The 22219-nt window shown below is 40.4% G+C and overlaps 1 protein-coding gene across 2 annotated transcripts in view; it reads right to left on the reverse strand.

Moving 5' to 3' along the window:
* The window catches only part of Tgfbr1 (transforming growth factor beta receptor 1), a 51786-nt gene that overhangs the window by 16006 nt on the left and 13561 nt on the right, over positions 1–22219 (reverse strand). Inside the window, exons 2-4 of one of the 2 annotated variants that reach the window (XM_075967255.1) lie at positions 9389–9634; positions 4668–4898; positions 1729–1959 (exon numbers count right to left, since the gene is read on the reverse strand). In XM_075967255.1, coding sequence (XP_075823370.1) covers positions 1729–1959; positions 4668–4898; positions 9389–9634 — 708 coding nt within the window. Of the gene's footprint in view, positions 1–1728; positions 1960–4667; positions 4911–9388; positions 9635–22219 lie in introns of both variants that reach the window. The other variant, XM_075967254.1, reaches the window with a different exon arrangement.

The raw sequence follows: 22219 nt of genomic DNA on the forward strand, positions 1-22219 counted from the left end.
CACCTGACATTAGAAAAAGGGAAGGAGAGCCTACTTTCAAGTTTCACCAAGACACAAATGACAGTCATTGCTGTGGTTTTCGTTGTTGTTTGTTTTTAATAGGAAAGCAGGAAATACACTAGATTTGGGACTAGGATGTCAAAAGTTAGGTCAAATGTTGGAGGGGCAACTGTGGCATAAGGTACTACCTAACTGAAGCCATGAAACACAAAAAGGGTCTGAGGTGGCTGCTGGCAGTCACCCCTCACTCTGACTCACAGGTGCAGCTTCCTTGCCCCTTGAGCACGGGCCTTGACACCTTACACTGGCACTACACTGTCCCTAGTGTTCATGTGGCTCCAGCAACAAGGCAATTCAGCAGAAAACTCTTTGGTTTATCTGAGTTTCCTTACAGTACCGAAGAATTATTTAATCCCTGCCAGGTCAGAAAAGAATACACTCACAAATTATTTTTACTCTCCCTAAAAATAAGGCCATTGTAGATGGAGATAGAGCAGAATCGTAAAGCATTTGTCTAGCATGTACAAGGAAGGCCCTGGGCTTGAAACTAGAGAATTTAGTGAGGGAAGCTGGTCTACCCTGAACACAACACCGTGTGTGTGTGTGTTGGTCTACACTGAGATGACCTACTAACCCAGCACTGTGTGTGTGGGGGGGGTGGAGTAGGGAGAGTGTTGGTCTACAATGAGATGACCTACTAACCCAGCACTGTGTGTGTGTGTGTGGGGGGTGGAGTAGGGAGAGTGTTGGTCTACAATGAGATGACCTACTAACCCAGCACTGTGTGTGTGTGTGTGCTGGTCCACACGGAGATGTCTTACTAACCCCAGTACTGGGCAGGGGTGGGGAGATGGGGACAGACAGATAGACTGATCTAATACCGAGATGTCCAATCAACCATTGCACTGGGTGTATGTGAGGGGCCTGGTTTATACTGAGAAGTCCACTATTTTTAGTTTTTTTCCTTCTATTTTATGACTATATTCAACTAATGGCCAACTTTAAAATAATAAAAGTATACAGCATTTTTTATAGCTTTTTTTCTATTTTACAAATCAATAAAAGATCTAGAAATATACTACCATGGGCCAGCAAGATGGCACAGTGGGTAAAGATCCTTACTGCCAATCCAATCCTGATAACTTGAGTTCAATCCCTGGAATCCACATGGCGGAAAAAAGACTCTAACAAGTGGTCCTCTGACTTCCACATGTGTACAGTGGCACACAAAATACATATTTAAAATATATTGTCATGATGTTCTATTTCTAAAAGATTGTATTTGACCTAATCAACACTACCTTTATAAAAAAATACCTATTTCTCATCAAATCCAAGAGTGTTTATTTAGTAGTCATTTCTGCTAAAACAAAGCTCTTCTAGACTTTGTTTTATTCCACTAAAAGTAAGGAAATGGGACTGGGGAGATGGCTCAACTGGTGACACGCCTGTCATACACGACTCCCAGCATCCACGTAAAATCCAGATGTGGTAGTGCAGACCTGTAATCCCAGAGCTGGGCAGACGGATAGATCCTCGAGACGTCTAGCAGATCAGTCTACACAAACAGCTATGTTCCAGGTTCAGTGAGACCCTATCTCAAAAATTAGGTGGAGAATGAGTGTGGAGATAGCCAGCATCATCCACATGCATGCACCCCTACACAAGTGTGCACGCACACACACGCATACACACAGGTGCGCGCATGAGAAAGGAAACATCAGTAACCTTTGTTGTCTGCTGCTATAAATCCCAGGATGTTTTCATGGCGTAACATCACAGTCTGATAAATCTCTGCCTCCCGGAACCACGAACGTTCTTCCCTAGAAGAGAATATCTTCACAGCAACTTCTTCTCCCCGCCACTTTCCTCTCCAAACTTCTCCAAACCGACCTTTGCCGATGCTTTCTTGTAACACGATGGTTCTGGCGATTGTTCTCTGAACAAGCAGTGGTAACCCTAAATACAAAGATAAGTACAGCGTAATCACCAACAGCCCACACCTCACAGGTGACAGCAGGCAGTGCAGACAGGGGTGGGTACTGTTCCTCAATGTTTACCTTATTGGAAAAACAGACTACGTTTGCCTCCCCAACTCCAAAAAATGAAAAGGGAAAAAACAATAGTAAATATAGAAAAAAAATTCAGAGACACCTGTCATCTGGACATAACTCAATTTGCCAAGTCCTTTCACACCCCCTAGACCCCCAACTCCAATCTCATTTGAACTTCACAGTCATTCACTGACTCGCACTGCTCGTTGCTGTGACTTTAAGGATGGACGACCTCAAACAGGCAACATCAGCTGCACAGTCAGTGCTAGCGAACAATGGAGAATAAGTTTTTGCATGGAGAGGTCCAAAAGGAAGGGGAAGCTCTGAGACAACAGAACTCCTGGTGGCCCCAGATGCACAAGGGAAGTAGAAAGAGAAAGAGTAACTCCACCCTCCAATTCATACAGCCACATTTCAAAGGCAAATAAACAGACCTCTGCTAGAAATCAGCTGTCATCTGCATGGTGATGCCTTGAACCCTTCCAGTGGGCTTGTGAACATGAGCTGTTGTAATTTCCCTGGGTGTAAGTTCAGCAATAAGAGAACAGATCCAAGAGACTAATTACAAATGGTCTGTAATCACCCTAGTTTTCGGCAACTTTGTCCCCTACTTATTGTGGATCCAGATTCCTTGTGAGGAGATTTTTCTTTGAGAACCATTTGCATTAACTCAGAATCAGTGGAGAAATCTGCAAAGTCCTAACATACTTTCTGTCTACTTCTTCCCTAAGTTTGTCCTATCTCCAGCACTCCAGCCCAGTCCAGCCCAGCCTCTCACTGGCTCTCTTTCACATGGGACTACCTAAGGGGTCCCTATGGCTGCTTTGGAAGACCTGGCTTCATGCACAGTTTTCATATGTTCTAACAGTCAGAAAAAGAACACACTACTGAGTATTCATCTCCATATTTTTACCAAATGCCATAGTAGGTCTTTGTAGAATCAGCTTCCTCAAGAACTTAAATGAGTGATAAGGTATGCATACCTACCAATATGTATTAATTTCCTTACAATAAAGACATTATTACATGTGTTCCAAGCATTAATGTGGTTTTTGTGCTTCAGAGTAATACTATTCCTCAGTCACAACTGCTTTAAAGTTCTTCTACTATCATTTATTTTAAAATCAGTCAGATTTTTGTTTCAAAATCTTCATAATGGCCATAAATTTTGCCCTTATTTAAAACCAACCAATAGTTTTTAAAGTACAGTATGACACGTTCAAGATCTCAGTAAACCACTTTTAAGTATTTTTTCCAAAAGTATCTGTTCTGTACTTCTATATTAGGAAACAGAAGCCTAAAGAGGAAATATGGATCGACCAAAGTTATAGAGATTATGTCAGAATCTAGACCTGTTGACTGATAGCCACACATCAAATTCCAAAATTGTAAAGCAGACACACTTCTCTTAGTCTTCTTCTAACTACAAGCAAGAAAAAATAAAACGTAATTTCCTTTGATTTTAAAAAAAATATAATTGCCAGGTGGTGGTGGCACACGCCTTTAATCCCAGCACTTGGGAGGCAGAGGCAGGCAGATCTCTGTGAGTTCGAGGCCAGCCTGGTCTACAAGAGCTAGTTCCAGGACAGGAACCAAAAGCTACGGAGAAACCCTGTCTCAAATAAAAAAAATACTATTATGCAAAATTCTATCGCAAGATGATTCTGGCAATCAGGCAGTCTATTTCTGAGTCCACAAAAAACAAAACTAAGAAAAGCAAACATCATAGTACATTCACTAATAGGATTATTATTTTTATTTGTTTCTTTGTTTTAAATTCTCTTAAATATAAAAAGCTACTAAAAATGCAATAGTTTAATTTTAAAAATAGACAATAAACTGGACTGGCCCACTGACTCAGTGGATGAAGGTACTTGCCTGATAACCTGAGTTTGTTCCCTGGGATTCATATGGTGGAAGGAAAGGTCCTAACTAATAATGGTCCTCTGACCTCCCATGTGCACTGTGGCTGACAGGCAGGTAGACAGGCATGTGCATGAGACAGACAGACAGACAGGCAGGCAGACAGAGGCAGACACACACAAGTTTACATTACAATAATAATTTCATATCACCAAAAAGGCAAATAACATTCCAAATTCCAGAACTACAGAATGGTAACTGTATCTATTAATGGCAACTCTATCTTTTTAAGAATGGTGTTCTATCTGGGCGGGAGTGTCGCATGCCTTTAATCCCAGCACTTGGGAGAGGAGCAGGTGGAGGCCAGCCTGCTCTGCAGAGAGAGTTCCAAGACCAGCCAAAGATAAACAGAGAAACTCTGTCTCAAAAAATAAAATAAAATAAAATTTTACTTTCTACCTCCTAAGCTCACAAAAAGCCAAGTATCATTCTATAGGAGAGGATACTTTGAAGTCTATGTAACTGTGGAAGTGACTGATTTATTTCAATGGTAAAAGCAAGCTCTAATTTATCTACATTAATCTATGCAGTCAGACAGACACCAAGCTCAACAACCTTCATTAGGCTGAAATCTGGAATAGCATTCACACGATCCCAAAGTTTTAGCAAATTAAACCAGATGCCTCAACCAGCTAATTAAAATAATTAGCAAAAGTGATTCACTAAGATATCTTAAGAAAAGGACATTACCTGACCCAGATCCTGATGTTGTCATATCATAAATTAAATCTTTTAAGGTGGTGCCCTCTGAGATGAAAGGGCGGTCTAGTGACGGGTCCTCTTCATTTGGCACGCGATGATGAATGACTGTGCGGTTATGGCAGATATAGACCATCAGCATAAGTGCAATGCAGACGAAGCAGACTGGACCAGCAATGACAGCTGCCAGCTCCACAGGACCGAGGCCGGGAGACTGCTTTTCTGAAAAAGGTCCTCAAATGAAACAAACATCAACAAGGACAAAAATAATGTAGGTGGCACCCACATTTTCCAAACTCTCCGTATTTCCCAAGTATCCACTGCTATCACTTAGGCAGAGAGCCTCACACACAGGGCTCACAGCCAGAACAAGCTCCCTGTTCTGTCTTCTTTCTCCCCGGTCTCCCATTTTGGACCTTCAGCTGTCAGGACCCTACTACTCTCCTGGTGCATCCCTAGCCCATCTTCTAGTTCATCACTGAGTTGGTCAGCAAACCAGCCTCCTAGACCTCCCTCCCCACTGTCACCTCAAATTAACTAGTAAAGGAACCAACAATTTGAAACAATGTCCAGCAACTCAATTGTTTTATAAAGCACTCTCGTCTTCTTATTCCAAGTCTATAACAAGTTTATAGCAGAGTAAAAAATATACAAATATAGTTAATAAAGTCCTTACAAATTATCTCTTTCCTCGTGATCCTGCAAAGGCTCATATTGTGTGTGTGTGTGTGTGTGTGTGTGTGTGTGTGTGTGTGTGTATACCAACTTTTAAAAGCCAAAACACTTCCTTGTTTACTTTTATTTTCTATTCTAGTTATTTATTTATTCATCTATTTATTTTTATTTTTAAACCCTCCCACCCTTTTTTTTTTTTTTTTTGTGAGATAGGGTTTTACCATGTAGTTCATTCAGGCTGGCCTCAAACTTGGAATTCTCCCACCTCTGCCTTCCAGCACTGGGAACAGAAGCCTTGTTTTTGAAATAGTTTGTGCATACACATTCTTTTCTTTTCTTTTTTCTTTTTTGGTTTTTTGAGACAGGGTTTCTCTGTGGCTTTGGAGCCTGTCCTGGAACTAGTTCTGTAGACCAGGCTGGTCTCGAACTCACAAAGATCCGCCTGCTTCTGCCTCCCGAGTGCTGGGATTAAAGGCGTGCACCACCATCGCCCGGCATACACATTCTTTCTAAACTATTTTTGCCATCTGTATTTTTAATTACATTCCAATTATTTTTTTATCTTTTTTACAATTTTATTTTTATTGAGCTACATATTTTTCTCCTTTTCCTTCCCCTTCCAAATATTTTCTTAAACTCTCTTATTAATTAATATTTGCTCATTTCAAAAACACATTAATACACACACATATATATGTCAACAATTAAAGAAAAGAAGGCAATGAGTTTAAAAGAGAGATGGAAGAAAGTATATGAGACGGCTTGGAGGGAGGAAAGGGAAGGGAACTATGATATTATAATCTCAAATGTAGTATTTGGAAATATATTCATTATAATTACTTTGGCATTTACCAAGCTTTAATTGGTTCACGGCTCCCCACCATATTTTTTCATTCTTGACATCGTCATTTAGAATAATTTCTTATCATATAGAATTTTATTTCTAGCAATTTCTTTCAGGAAGAGTACTTAAATCCTTATAGACTGCATATTTAATTAGTTATGTGAAGACAGCTGTTACCTCTGAATATGAAAAGTCTTGAGTTACTTTAAGAATTTTGGCGACAACCAATATGCAGCATTTTACTGTTCCCTGAAACTTGAATAAAGTGGCAAATCTGAGCATTTTCCTCCTTTATAGATAACCAGTGTTAAGTGAACTGATGCTTTTTTCCCTCATACTTAAAGATTACACTGGGCCAGCAAGGTGGCTTGTAGGGGAAAATGTCTATTACTGAGTCTAATAACCCCAGGAACCCCAAAAGAGAGAACCAACTCCTACAAGGTGTCCTCTGACACACACACACACACACACACACACACACACACACACACACACACACACTTAAAAATACAGGCAAGATGGCTAACTAAGCCTGGCAACATCAGTTCAATTCCCAGAATACAAGTGTGGAAATAAAATACGTCCCCAAAAGTTGTCTTCCAACTTACACACACACACACACACACACACACACACACACACACACACACACACACACACACGGTGGCACATGTGCACCAGCACACCAGTACATATACACAAAATAAACAAATAAATAAATGTTAAAAACTAATTTAAAAACTGTTAGTAAAAAAAAAAATCCATCTTCTCTTTGGTTAGACACACCAGAGCCTGCACCTCTCTCACACACAACCACGCACAGTTCCTATGGATATACTCACATGTACACTGGATACAGAGTATCAGCTCAGAGAGAAGACATGGTAGGAGACTGGAAGGGCTTGGGGATCTCCTCCATAAGGGCTGACTCACTAGACACCAGAGTCTGGTCTCTTGTGTTTCAAGAGCTCTCCCAGTGCAGTGTATGGAAGTTGCAGGAAATAGTCTTCCTAACCACACATACACAGCACATGCACACACAGATAAATAATTGTAGTTTAAAGCTGTTAAAGAAAATTAATTTTTAATAATTTTATGAATTTCATTAATCGTGATTAATATTATTTTCTGTAGGCTCTTCTGCCATTTTCTGGATTTCTAATAAGCACTTTGGACTACCTAGCTCTATCTTCAACCTCTCATTAAACCTATTTGTACAGGAACTGGTTCTCTTAATCTTTAATAATGGTTTAATGTTCTCACTTATAGTCAATAACTGAAAACTGAAAGTTCTTTGCTAATAAGTGGTAGCCTAAAGCACAGGAGGAAAACTAATCCAACTTATCCATCCAGGTGACATCTTTTCAAACAATTGAATCTTTTTGCAACTTTTAGCAACATCTTTTGAAGCACTGAATCTTTTCTTTTGTTACATTTTTGCTGCTTGCTAACTGGAACCAGAAATGAGGTGAGTTTTCCACAGGGTTCTATAAATTTCCACTTCAGTATTTCAAGTTTAAATAATAGAAATATGAAATTCAGGAATTGTCATTTTCTTTGCCATATTATAACTATAGATGCCTATATAAATGTCACAAAGAAATCACAGGCCAGCAGAGTCACAGAGTCTAACCACAGAGAGCTTTATTAGCTTGCTACAACTATGAGGAAGCTACATCCCTGCTGTGCCTGGTAGGCCTGGCCTCTTTCCTGAGCTACAGGTGTGCTTCCTACTTTAGTCAGCATGAACTCTGAGGCCCTGAGTACTGGAACCAGGTGCTTCTAAAAAGAGAATCTAACATTTGCTCCTGTAGCAACCCATCCCTAGTTCTTAAATTGAAGGCTAGCACAGGATTTTTACTAGTCTGGTGTCATTTACACACACACACACACACACACACACACACACACACACACACACACACACCAGATGTGGAGGTCAGAGTTCAACCTTTGGAAGTCTGTCTCTAAGTACTGGATTACAAGGGACTCTTGTCTCAAACAAACAAAAACTGACAATAACAATACAAGATTTTTTTAAAAAAACAAAGTAAAAGCATTCTTGTAGCTGTAGGGTTTATTATGTCTAAAAATCAAGATGCAAATTCAATGTCTGATTATACATACACACGAGGGGGGAGAGAAGTGGGGAGAGAGGGAGGGAGAGAGAGAAAAACAGACAGACAGACAGACCAACTGACCTACCTACCAGGTCTTACTATGCAGCCCTGGCTGGCCTCAAATTCATAAAGTTCTTCTTGCTTCTGTCCCGAGTTCTGAGAATAAAGGTGTGTGCCACCATGCCTTTACCTTCCCCTCCCTTCCTTCCTTCCTTTTCTTCTGGTATTCACCCTTTCATTAATCCTGCTAGCATTAATATAGTTTTTCTCCCATTTTATATTCCTTTGACTATTAAAATAAAAATCTAGGACTTAAAAGAAAGTGGCAAATTTCTATGTAATTCAGAATATTAAAGTAAAAATTACTGGCTACGCCAGAACCAAGTACTATTATTTTATGTGCATAGGTGTTCTGCCTACATGTCTGTGCACCAGAAACATAATGTGCTTGAGGGGGTCAGAAGTGGGCATCAGATCCCTTGAACTGGAATCACAGATAGTTGTGAGGTACCATAGGGGTGCTAGAAATTGAATCTGGGTTTTCTGGAGGAGGAACAAGTACTCTTAACTGCTGAGTCATCTTTCTAGCCCTTCCAGGACCTTTAAAAAAGTATTAAATATATGGTTTTACATGACATCATACAGACCATAAACAAGGTTAAAAAAATTTACAAAATGAAAACATCTAGACTGCTTAGTGCGCTTGATTTCTGCCCATTAAAAGGCTGTTGACTGGACTGCCCTTAAGATGTAGGCACAGCATACAAGGAACAAGAATTCACTCTGGGGACAGGTAGGGGAAACCCTAAGGACATGCTCCCCTATGAGATTCTAGAGTTCACTTTGAAGAGGCTACCCTTGCAGGCATAGCAGACCTCACTGAGTTTCCTAACAACACACACCCAGGAGTCAGGACCCTGGCTATTCCTAATTCTACAACTGTGGGCAGGTCACTTTCTGCTTCTACCTTCAACAAGATGAGCTTGGTGACTTCTGTGAACACAGTCCAGAAGCTTTTCTCTTAGCATCTTGGAGGACGGAAGGGAGGGAGGGGTGCTAATACAACAACTTACCTGTAGTGGGGAGTTCTATTTTATTGCAGTGATCTTGATTGCAGCAATATGTTGTCGTAACAGCGCCTGTTTTTGAAGATGGTGCACAAACAAACGGCCTGTCTCGAGGAATTAGGTCAATTTCAGCTATACACATACTGTTGTGTATAACTTTATCTGTGGTCTCTGTGACTGAGACAAAACAGAGGCCATCCGTCTCACAGGTAAAATTGTCTTTTGTACAGAGGTGGCAGAAACACTGTAATGCTGAAGAAAAAGAAAAAAATGTATTAGGAAAAAGAATCCCAAGGTTCAGTTTAAAAGTTCAACATTACAACTATTAGTATATTTTTGATCTATTATAACACAATTTATGTACTACTCAAATAGCAAACATATTACTCTTAGAATGTCCAAGAATCACATAAAATAGAAGCCAAGGTAATTTAATGAAATTTCAACCTAGACTTTTACCCACCCCTCCATCTGCTTCCTAGAAAAGAATTATACGAAATTTCTTCTAGATAAGGCAAGAATTTGCTCTCCCATTTCAAACAAGGTACAGTTATAGTTGTTCCTAGCCCTAAATTAGACATCCACATATACCCACCTCCCACCCCTCACAAGTGATTGGGAATCAATGTCTAAAAGTACTGCCACAAACTCAATACAGCCTAGAAATGCCTTTTCAGTAGATTCATGGCAATGAATAGAAAGAGATGCATATTGAGCCACAGGTTTTCTACTCACTCTTGCAAATCCTAAGACATATATCTTCTAACTATTATGGGGCAGACTATTCTAGCCACATGGGCAAACTAGCTACATGCCCACTACACCTATTAAATCTTTGTGGCTCAACTCTAGGAATGATCCCTTTATGGAAGTATCTGCTGTCGTCAACATTTTCCCATATACACACCGATATCCTCTAGTGAGATTAAGTGCTTCCCCAAAGTAATACATACAGCTTACCAAAAATGCTTTTATTATTTCCTCCTCTAAGAAAACCTAAGTTCTTTGAGGCCAGAGACTCATACCCATCTGAAAATTCACCACAGAGCCTTACGCCTGACAGCAGCATTCAACTGCTTGCTGAATGAACAACACAGTAAGTGATCCAATTACTCACTGACAAGGGGAAAATCCAGTTAGGAAGAACGGTCAACAATGATGAGACCAGGGAAGTTTATTATATCTAGAAAGGGAGAAGCTAAGCAGACGGCAGGCCAGAAAAAGCTATCTTCCTAAATGGCTAGTGTGCTGTGCAGCAAAGTTTATTCAGCAGGCCAGCATAATCCCAAGAGTAACTGTCCTTGACGGGATCTGAGTGCTGAGCCTCTGGGATGTACTCTCTGATAAGAATGTTTCTCTACAAGTAAGGCTTTGGGTCACATAGTACCAATTTGACCAAATAGTTTGCACTAACAATGTGATTCAGAGAAGAGACCTATTTTTGTTTGTTGGGATGGAGGCAGTAGGTCCTTAGCTCGGCTGCTATGCAGACCATAGACCTATAGACTGTGATAGTTAATCTAGATCAACAACCTGACTGGGTTGAGAACCACCTATGAGACTTGTAAAGCACACCTCTGAGGGCATTTCCAGGGAAGATTTGGGGTAGAGGTGAGGGGGGTGGCTACCCTGAATGTGGGTATTACTGTCCTATGTTCTGGGGATCTGGAAATAGTAAAATGAGAAAAAATAGAGAGGGGGAGGGAGAGAGAGGGAGAGTCATTAAGGACAAAGGACGGTAATGCTCGACTCTCAGATACTTTGTCAAGCAATGAACAATCTCACTAATACAATGGCTGGCGACTGATCCTCAGTAAAAGCCCTAGACACCAACCAAGGCTCAAGTGGGCTTTATTGGTTGGTAGCACTTTGGACATGCTGTCACATGCCACTGCCAAGAGAATGAAGAGTTCTGCTCTACTAGAAGAAGGTGTGTTGTTTGGAGACCCTGAACTAATATGAAGCTAAACTCTTAACTCAGGAACACCATGTTTTTTCTTGAACAGTTGCTTCAAAAGGTAGCTGCTGCAATCAGCACACTGTCTATTATCTTAACAGACTAACAAAGTTTTATTTTGATCATTATAAAAAAATATTTTCAGAGCCAATGAGACGGCTCAGTGGGGTACTTGCCACACAACCTGCTGATCTCAGCTCAATTCTCAAAACCCATATAAAAGATGGAAAGAAAAGATCAAGTTGTTTTCTCTACCACGTTCACTCTTTCATACACATAAATAGTAACAATAAATTGAAAGAATATTTTCCTTCTTCTTAGAGTTCAGCCATTTAACTTAACTCTACTCAAATATGAAGGGAATTCAAGAAAAATAAAGAGACATCACTTTTAGAAAGAGATAATAGTATGTCAGTTTTGGCGAAGAGTTTTAGTGCCTCTCTCTACCTAGTTAAACCCACCTCTCCTCTGCTTCTCACCCTTCAAGATCCTACTCAAAGACCCATTCCACATGTGATCTCAAGTCCTCCCCTTCAGATAACTGGGGTCTGTTCCATGTGTTCTTATACCCCTCTGCACCCTTAAAGATGCACAACAACCTGTCTATAGTTGTCAGTGTCTCTCATTACGCTAGGAGGGGCTGCTTAGCTGTTTTGTTTTATTCTGGACCCCGAGGTAGTACCAAAAAATTATATTTGGTAGATGGTTTCCCATACAAGAGGTCACAAAGAAGAGAAAAGTACTGGGCAGTGGTGGCTTATGCCTTTAATCCCAATACTTGGGAGACATAGACAGGTGGATCTCTGTGAGTTCCAGACCAACCTGGCCTACAAAGGCTAGTTCCAGGATAGGCTTCAAAGCGACAGAGAAACCCTGTCTCGAAAAACCACACACACACACACACACACACACACACACACACACACACAGTCTATGAGTTACATACCCATTTTCATTCCAAAGATAATCCATCAATAATGATAAACATTCTGGATCCTGAGTAGCCACCATCTCCAAAAGCATTACAAAGCTTTCACTACTATTTTTACAGCTGTGTGAAAAGCTCATTCAGGTCAAATGTCCTTGTGGCACACTTTACACACAAGACAGCTTCACAGTATGTATAGAGTAAAACCATACCAATAAAACTTAAAATACAAAATGCACCAGGCAATATAGACCTGGTAGACTCAAAAAAGCCAGTACCACAGGTGTCCTGAATCCATGCACACCCATACAAAGCCCTTCTTTGTAGGAAACCTTGCAAACATTAACTTGCAGTATATATGGCTATTAATATTCAATGATACTTTCTGTTCTCATTTTAGAAAACCATTTAGTAGAGACTTCAACAATAGTATAATACTAGCCCTATCTTTCAGTAAACGAAACATCTCATTAAAACTAATATTTGAGGAATGCTTGCTAGCAAGTGTTTATGTTAGGTATGAGATGTCATTATCCTGAACTTACCAACAAGCCTTGAGGTCATTAATGCTATCTTGAACATTACTGATGAAAACAGCCGCTTGCAGCATTTATTATCACTGCAGTTAGAACAGTGAAACACATATAAAAATAAAATTGGACCTAAGGCCATTTTATTTCTACAATGAAATAGAAACAAATTGTCATGCCAAATAATTATATTAATTTGCATTTTGCTCGATGCGGGATTCCCCTCTGTATGCTGTGAATACCATTGGTTAATAAAGAAACTGCTTCGAACCTATAGCAGGGCAGAACAGAGCTAGGCAGGGAAAATAAAACTGAATGCTGAAAGAAGACAGTCAGGGAGAAGCCATGTAGCCCCATCAGAAACAGACGCAGAACCTTGCCAGTAAGCCACAGCCACGTGGTGATACACAAATTAATAGAAATGAGTTAAATTAAGATGTAAGAGTTAGCCAATAAGAAGCTAGAGCTAATGGGCCAAGCAGTGATTGAATTAATACAGTTTTTGTGTGGTTATTTCGGGTCTGAGCTGTTGGGCAGTCGGGAAATGAAGAGCAGTCTCCTACATTTTGCTATATTTTGTTGTCTTTGTATTTAGTTTACAGATTAAGTGTATCATTGTAAATGAACCCCAAACATTGTTTTATGCTTTCTAATTTCATGTCTACAATCTAAAGAACATTGTGAAAAATACATTTTGCATTTTCCTTTCAAAGAGGTAAACATATGATGAAATTTTGAAAAAGCTGAAGTGTTTCTCTTATTACTCTTTCAACAAGAAAGGTCACTAGACAAGATAAATATCATACAGCACAATCTTAGTTATGCAAAAATTTATCTCTTGAGGGGATTTTAAAACTCCATTTTTCCAGTCTAAACCAGATGACTGAATACAGGATTTCTATTATATGACCTAGTAAATTATGAAAAATTAAAACAGAAACTTAACAGATTATTATAGACATATTGATTATCTTAACTGTCATTTCTTACAGGTTCCAGTCTGCAAGCTAAGCATGGTAGTGCACACTTGTAATTCTAGTGCTTAGGAAGCAGAGGCAAAAGGATTCCCAAATCCCAAAATGTGTAGCCTGACATACATAGCAAGACTGCTTCAAAAAAAGCAAAGGCTAGGGATATAGTCAGTGGTAAAGCAGCTCCCTACCACGTGCAAGGCCTTGGGTTCAATACCCACCACCTTATCTCACCTGAAACAAGAAGTAACTTTATTATTTACATCCAGATCCTCGTTTACCTCATTCCCTCTTTTATTTTTTTCCCTTTACGTGTATGTAAGAGTGCCTGTGTGAGTATATGCCATGTGCGTATGGGTGACTGGGAAGACTAGAAGAAGGTGTTGTAGATTGTTGTGCATACCTGATTTGGGTGCTGCGAACAGAACTCAGGTCCTCTGGAGGAACAGTATGTGTTCTTAACCACTGAGCCATCTCTCCAGCCTCCACCTCCTTCCTCTTTTATTAAAATAAGGTCTTTGGGCTGGCAAGACAGCTCGGCAAGTAAAAGTGCTTGCCATGCAAGTCTGACAACGTAACCTTGACTCCAAGAACCCAAGGTGGAAGGAGATGACCAACTCCCAAAAGTTGTTCTTTGGCCTCTCCTCACACAGTGACGCACATGCACCCATACCCATACACACCCCTGCACACACAAATAATATCTAGGTCAAAGTAGTGGTTGGCAAAATGGCTCAGTGAATAAAGGCACTTCCTACCAAGTCTAGGAACCTTAGTTTATCCCCAGAAACCACATAGTAGAAGAAAATGGAGTCTTTTAAGTTGTTCTCTATCTACATGCATTTGCAGTGGCACACTTTTCTCTTACACACGTCACACTCCACATAAAAATATAATTAAAATATTTTTAATTAAATTAAGTCTTAGTTTCAATTTTTAAATCTTTCAAGTCAGTACACAAAGTAATGAAAGTTAACACTACACTCACACATATGTATCATTATGCTATATTACAATTCATCCTCCATGTCCTCTCCTTATCACCTTTTCCTTCACAAATAGTCTCTTTTATGTCATAGGTATTCCATTACCTTCTTAGATCCTTCATATGCTCACAGTCCTGTTCTAAACCTATCCCACACACTTAAAATCCCACTTGCACATGAGAAGACATCTGTTTTTCTGTGTTTGGCTCACTTTATTTAACATGATTTACAATTCTGTCCATTTTCCGACATGGACACAGCTGAGCAAAATTCCACTGTATATGTGGACTATATTAGTGCACTCATTGGCTTACGAACATCTAAGCTGGTTACATACATTGGCTGTTGTGTACAGTGCAGCTATAAACATGAATGTGAATATCTCTTTTGTACTGACGAGTTTTATGTCAACTTGACACAAACTAGAGTCATCAGAGAGGAGGGAGTCTCAATTGAGAAAAAACCTCCATAAGATTAGGCTGCAGGGAAGCCTGTGCAGCATTTTCTTAACTAGTGACTGATGTGGGAAAGCTCCACCCATTGTGGGTGGAGCCACACATAGGCTGGTGGTTCTGGTTCTATAAAACAGCAGGCTGACCAAGCTAAGAAGAAGAAATCAGTAAGCAGCAGATAGATCTCCATGGCTTCTACATCAGTTCCTACCTCCAGGTTCCTGCCCTGCTTGAATTTCTGTCCTGACTTTTTCGATTGATAAACAGTGATGTGGAAGCATAAAACCCTTTCCTCCCTTTACAACAGCAATAGTAACCCTACCTAAGATAGAAAATGGTACCAGGAGTGGGGTTCTAGAGGAACAGAATATAAGGATGAATATTTTAAGTATATGGAATAGGCCTTCCAATTTGCCAACACTTACAGTTACTGAAGCCTCTCCTGGAAGCTTGGAAAATACTGAAAGCACCTGGTGTGAACTATTCTACAAACTTAAGGAGACAGATGCATTTGATTATTGTGATTCACCAGTTGTGAGAGGCAAGAGATTTGGTGACTCTGTATATAGAACTTTTGACAATTTGTGGAAAAATAAGAAAAATTACGATGCCGGTCATTTGCTTCTAATATCTCTGGCTTTAATTGACAAAGAAGAATGAGCTCCATGACAAAACGAACCAACCTAGCATCTCAGAATACAGTGAAAGACAACAATGGACTGAGTGATAAACAGGACAGGAGGTTCCAGATGTACATACACAGTATAAAGGTCTAAGCTCTGCAAGAGAATCTTCTCTAGCAGTCACTGAGCTCAAGTTGTAGAAAATCAAACTACACAAAAACTGTATTAATTCAATCACTGCTTGGCCCATTCGCTCTAGCTTCTTACTGGCTTTCTCTTACATCTTAATTTAACCCATTTATGACATTGTCAGTGGTAATGCCATCTTTTGGGTCCCACTTTGGACCCAACAATCCCAAGTTGCAATATTCTGTCTTGCCTTTCTGTCCTAGAAGTTGGACTGAGATGGTGTGTGTCCTATTCCTATCATCTCCCTGTCATTTTTGTGACTCTGTGAAGTATATTCAGATTTTAGAATGTTAAAAGTTCAAATGAAATGTGGGTCTCAGAATTGAAATTTTGCATAATCCCAGAGATTGGGGAATAGAAACCAAGTTGGACAGTATAGTAGAAAGGTACTAAACACTGAGTTTGTTTTTTATCTTTGCAATCAGTAACATAATCTCAGGCTGGGGTCTAAATGTGAAACTATCCAGTTGAGCCACATTTTTTTTATGTGTATGTGTGTATGTGGGCTGGACTCAGACTGGGTAAACACAAGGAGAACTGTCTGGTGTGCTGTACCCAGAGGCAGGAGATGGGGAGGAATGGCTATTCCTGACAAACAGAAACCACTTCACAAGTTTCTAAGGAATCCTGATTTTAGGCTTTTATTTATCTCCTAGCAATCCTTCTGTTTACCCAAGTTGTTCTTAATAATACTGTTCATTCTTTCAGAGTTCAAGGCAGAAAAGGAGTCTGCAGAGCCTGCAGTAGCTTCAGATCAACTAAAAAGCAAAAGGGCAAGACTTATGGGAATATGCTTCTAAACAGGGGACTCAGAGAACTGGAAAGAAAGATGGTGGAACGAAGCTACATGCACAGAGGATGACGGATCTATACCCTTCGCGGTGTCTCAGTCAGCAGGCTACATGCACAAAGGTCATGCCTGATGAGCGATGGGACTGCCAGTACAGATAGATGTGTGGCGGCCTGTTGCTCCTACAGAAACAGGTCATTATTAAACAGGACCAGTCCTAGGCCAGCTGGATGGAGCGATGCTGCTTGCCCTGCTGTGACTCCTGGCCACAGGAGCCAAGCACAAAGGTCGAGCCTCGGAGGGTGGGGCAGCAGTCACTGAGGGCAGGGAGGTGTGCAGCAGCCAGGAGCTTGGATAGAACCTGCCTAGCTGCAACATCACCCTGACACTGGGCAAGAGCGGGATATCCTAGATGAGTCTCACCAATGGTCCAGTATTTATGGTGCTTCAGAAACCCTGAATCAATCCAATGACTCACTGCAATGAATATTTGCATATAAAGCTGTTGGGGCAAAAAAATATAGTGTGTGACACATTGCAGTTTCCAATGCCACTACTATGCACAAACATATGATGGAGACGTAGGAAGGATGAAGAACAGAGCGGTGGTGAGCGGGCGATGGAGAGAGGCAGTGACGTGTGAGAAAAGACTGTGGTGGACGGGGACACGCCCTTGCTGAGTAGGGCCAAAAAGATGGTGTATAGCAGCCTGGGACTTGCACTCCAAACACACTGCCCAGCCCCAGGATCATGCTTTGGTTCTGAGCAATGATTGGATGCCTGAGATGAAGAAGGGTTCGTTTTCTGGTTTGGGCCTCCTCAAGATAACTCTATGGTCCATGCTGTCTCTAGAGGCCACGTTGGTATCTATGATTCACTGCCCCCGGCTGTGTTGAAGTCCAAGGTTCATGTGGATGTCCATGGTCCTACAGCAGCCTGAAGGCTATGTTAATGTCTGTGACATGTAGTACCACCACAGGCCATGTGGGTGTCCGTGATCTGTGTGGATACACAAAGCTATGTTGAGGTGGGTGGCCTGTGAAGCCACCTGAGGCAATGCTGATGTTCGTGGGTCCTGCTGCTACCAACAGCCACATCTTGGTCCATGGTCCTGCTGCGGCTAGGAACCATATTGATGTTGTAGGGCCATGTTACCAATGAAGGCCATGTGGATGTCCACTGTCTGTGCTGCCATGGAGGACTATGGGTGGGTAGTCTGTGCTGTGGCAGAGGGTAGTGTTGATGTCTGGCAGTACACGGTCTGTACTGCCGCCAGAGACCACGCTGATCTCTAAGGCAGTGCTAATGCCAAAGACCATGTGGGTGTCTGCAGTCGGTGCTAACACCAGAAACAGTGTGGAAATTCATGACCGTACTCCCGCTGATGGTAGAGGGCAAGGAAACTGCTCTGCAGTGGTATCAACTACTGCAGACTGACAGCTGAGAAAGGACATAGAAGGCTTCTGTGACAGCCCATACCCTTCCCGACCCCAAAAGGAATGGCCTAGACAGAAAGCCATCAGAGAGAAATTTTAAAAATAGTAATAAAGACAATGAAGTGTAGCTCTCCACAGTGCTGGCTTCTGGTGGGGTGCCGGTGGGGAAGGACTCAGTTTCCTTTAGAGGTTGGCTACTGGGAGTTTGACCATGCTCCATTGAGTATAGGCAACAAAAATTGGACTTGGTTCCCCCCTCCTCCCCACACACTTCTTTTTCTGGGGGAAGACCACAAGGGTGGGGGATGGACCTGGGAGGGCTTGGAAGTGAGTGTGGTGGGGTACATTATGTGAAATTCCTAAATAATCAATAAAAATATAATGTAATAAAAACATTAAGATGCTTCTCTATGTCTCGTCCTTTTTCTCTACACTTCTTTTACAGTCTCAGCCCTTACTCATCCTAGGGAGCAGTTACTTCATGCCAATTTCAAGCTTTTGTTCACTCTAGAAAATAATTTTCACACACAATCCTTTGAAAAATCATCCTTTAATTCATTTATTTCATTTCTTAGAATTTAGTCTAAGGAAATAAGAACATAAATGTGAGCATACAGAAGGCCATCAGTATTTGTGACTGAAAACCCTGAATCAAAAACAAGGCGATGAGACCAACTATGACACAGAACAAGGACAGGAAATGATCTTGTCATTAATTGCACAGAGAGCAGGAAATAAAGCTCCATGTGGTGCAACTATAGTCTGCCAAGTTCTTCTCAGTCCTGGGGCTGGATATGTTAGAGCAGGCTGGTGTACCTAACACTGCACTAGAGCCTCAGAAGAGCTCGGGCAATGAGTGACTAAACAACTACATTTCTGATTTTCTCCTAAATAGGCTTTTGTACAATTTGATTAGTTGGTATTATAATAACATAATAGTTAGGCATATAGAATTCAGGAACAAAAAGACTTAACACTGAATCTTAGCTGTACCAGCTAGCCATAATGTCAATCTGAAAAGTCATGAGTTTATTTTAGCCTAAATTTTTTGACTTATGTTCTGTAACAATACCAATTATAGAAGACTTGAGAGTTAAATGTAGACTTGGGGGTTAGATAGCAGCACAGCGCTCAAAGCACTCAATAATCCAAGACTGTTATGCATTCACTCAATGGATGCTCAATTAGCGCATCTATTTCATCCTGCTCCCCATTTTAGAAGCTGAGACAGCTCCAGGAAGTAATATTGACACAGAGCACAGCAGAAGCTGTAGGCACAAAAGCAGTGGGCACTCACAGGAGCTATTATCTCTCCACTCATGTCAACTTTCAGTAGTGTCTAAATCAGGATGGCAAAAGAACCTTACTGTGGGGGCACAGAAGACATCTACAGGAAATACAATTCAGTTACAACCCAAATTTACAGTACTGCAATAGGTCCTGGGTGTAGTTGTATATGCAACACTCCTGACTAGCAAGTTCATACCACAACTTGTTAGCAATGAATGTTCAGGCTGACTCCCGTCCGATGTTTTACAAATAAAGAAACAGAAAGTTATAAGTGCTACATCAACAAATAAATATTTATTTTGGAAAAAAGAAAGAAAACAATGAGAAACCCTGTAGTGTTCGCACTGAAGTAGCATAAGATGAAGGGCTGCACATTTTCTCTGGAGAACAAGCGCGGCAGTAGGGAGGCAACTGCTCCTCGGCTGTGCAGAGATGTAGCAGATCGTCCTGAGGAACAAGCCATAACTGAGGGAGAAGACAGATGTAGTAACCACTTTCCATAGTTACCTTTGCCTTTGAAGTAACACCTGGGCGAGCAAACAGCTAAAGACCTATGTGACCCAGGGGCTGGAGAGATGGCTCAGAAGTTAAGAGCACTGACTGCTCTTCCAGAGGTCCTGAGTTCAATTCCCAGCAACCACATGGTGGCTTACAGCCATCTATAATGAGACCTGGCGCCCCCTTCTGGCTTGCAGGCACATGTGGAAGGAATGCTATACACATAATAAATAAATAAATATTAAAAAAAAAGACCTATGTGACTCATTGCTGAAGAAACCGTCTAGGAGCGCCATAGGAAACAACAGCCTGTGTAAGCTGCACAAGGAGAAAGAACACCCTTCAGAGGATGTGGAAGGGAGGACTCTTGCCTTCTAGTTCATGATACAGAGAACAAAACACATCACTGGTGACTGCCAAGCAAAGTGCAGATTGAGTACAGAAAAGGAAAAGCTCTCTGAAAAAGGCTCCCATAACTATAAACTTAGGAAAGTTAATGGAAAGGAACCATTTGGGGGAGATGACACAGGAACCACTGAAACTGGCAGCAGACAACTGATAAAAAATCTACACATTCATTTAAAAAAAAGGCAATTAGCAAACTGCACACACACACACACACACACACACACACACACACACACACACACCTCTGTGAGTAGAGTCAAGTATACAAGCTCTGGATTCAGTACCCAGCATTACATACAAAAGCACAGCAGCTCACAGGACCTTTCTCTCAATGAGAAAGGTAAAACAAGAAAAACATGATGGGGCACTTGGATACAGAAAGAGATAAATCACTGACTTAAAATTCACCAACCTTAGAAAGAACTAAAGCGGAAACATATTAAGATACCATTCTTCTTTTTAAACTTTAACAAATAACTATTTTAATAACGTTTACAAAAATGACTTAGTAGTTTACTGATAAAATCTATTTTTCCAGCACTTCTATTTTCATTGTATTTACTGAAATGTTCTCTCTCCAGCTTCATCTTCAAACTCCTTGCCTTCAAATTTTTCTTTACACATTACTTTAGCAGAATTACCAACAGTTTTTGATATATAGGGTGCATATTTATTTCTAGTCTATAACCAGATTTCCCTTAACTAAAAGATTATTTTATCTATTATTTTTAAATTATCTATTTTGCATTTATTTATTTACTGTTAATTTCTAATTTGAGTGTTCTTTGTAAACCTCCATATGGTAAACCTCCTGGAAAATCCAGAAGTATTAGGAAAGAATGCTATTTATGATTACAAAATTGGAGTTCATGAAATATTTATTCTATAAATTGAATCCTGCTTTTCTTAATTTACAGTAGTTATATAAATGTCTTCTATTTTAACAGTTTTAGACATATATACATATTTTAATAGCTACATAAAGATTAATAATGCATACTGGGGAATGGTATCTCTTATCAAAATAAAGCATCATTTACCTTAGTGTTCTGCAGCTTGATTGTTACTTTGTCTGGTATTAATTTTATTATAGTTATATTTTCCTGTTATCAGATACAAATTACATTATTTTGACATTTTTTAGTGGCATTTTAAATATTTCTGGGGAGGAGGAGGCAGATTTACAGTCCTCTGTATACATTAACACAATCATAGAAAATTTTCAAAAAGAAAATAATCTTTCAAATTTGCTAAATATTCGTGGACTTAACTGTAGCACGAATTCTAATTGTTCTTAATAAAAACCCAGAATCAGATACTGGAGGATGAAAGCTGAGAGTTCAGTGCAGCCAGCCACTTCTACCTCTACCAAATTCTCAGATTAAAAGGGCAATTTTGTTCTCAAACTGTTTCCTCGGACTAACTGCTTTAGACTGCACCTGAGGTCCTGCCTCCTCCTGCCTTGTATTTGTCTCTCTGCCCAGACATATCCTTTCCTGTCTCCACCTCCCTAGTGCTGGGATTAAAGGCATAGGACTCCGAAGTACTGGGATTAAAAGTATGCACTTTGATCTTCAGGCAAGCCTTATTTGTTAAAACACAAACAAAATATAACTACACTTAATACTTGCCTTATAATTATTTTTTTTGTTTTCTGTTTTTGTTTTTTTGTTTGCTTGTTTTGGTTTTTCAAGAGAGCATTTCTCTGTAGCTTTGGAGCCTGTCTTGGAACTAGTTCTTGCAGACCAGGCTGGCCTAGAAGTCATAGATATCCGCCTC

Source organism: Microtus pennsylvanicus, chromosome 3, assembly GCF_037038515.1.
Source record: "Microtus pennsylvanicus isolate mMicPen1 chromosome 3, mMicPen1.hap1, whole genome shotgun sequence".
Taxonomy (NCBI): domain Eukaryota; kingdom Metazoa; phylum Chordata; class Mammalia; order Rodentia; family Cricetidae; genus Microtus; species Microtus pennsylvanicus.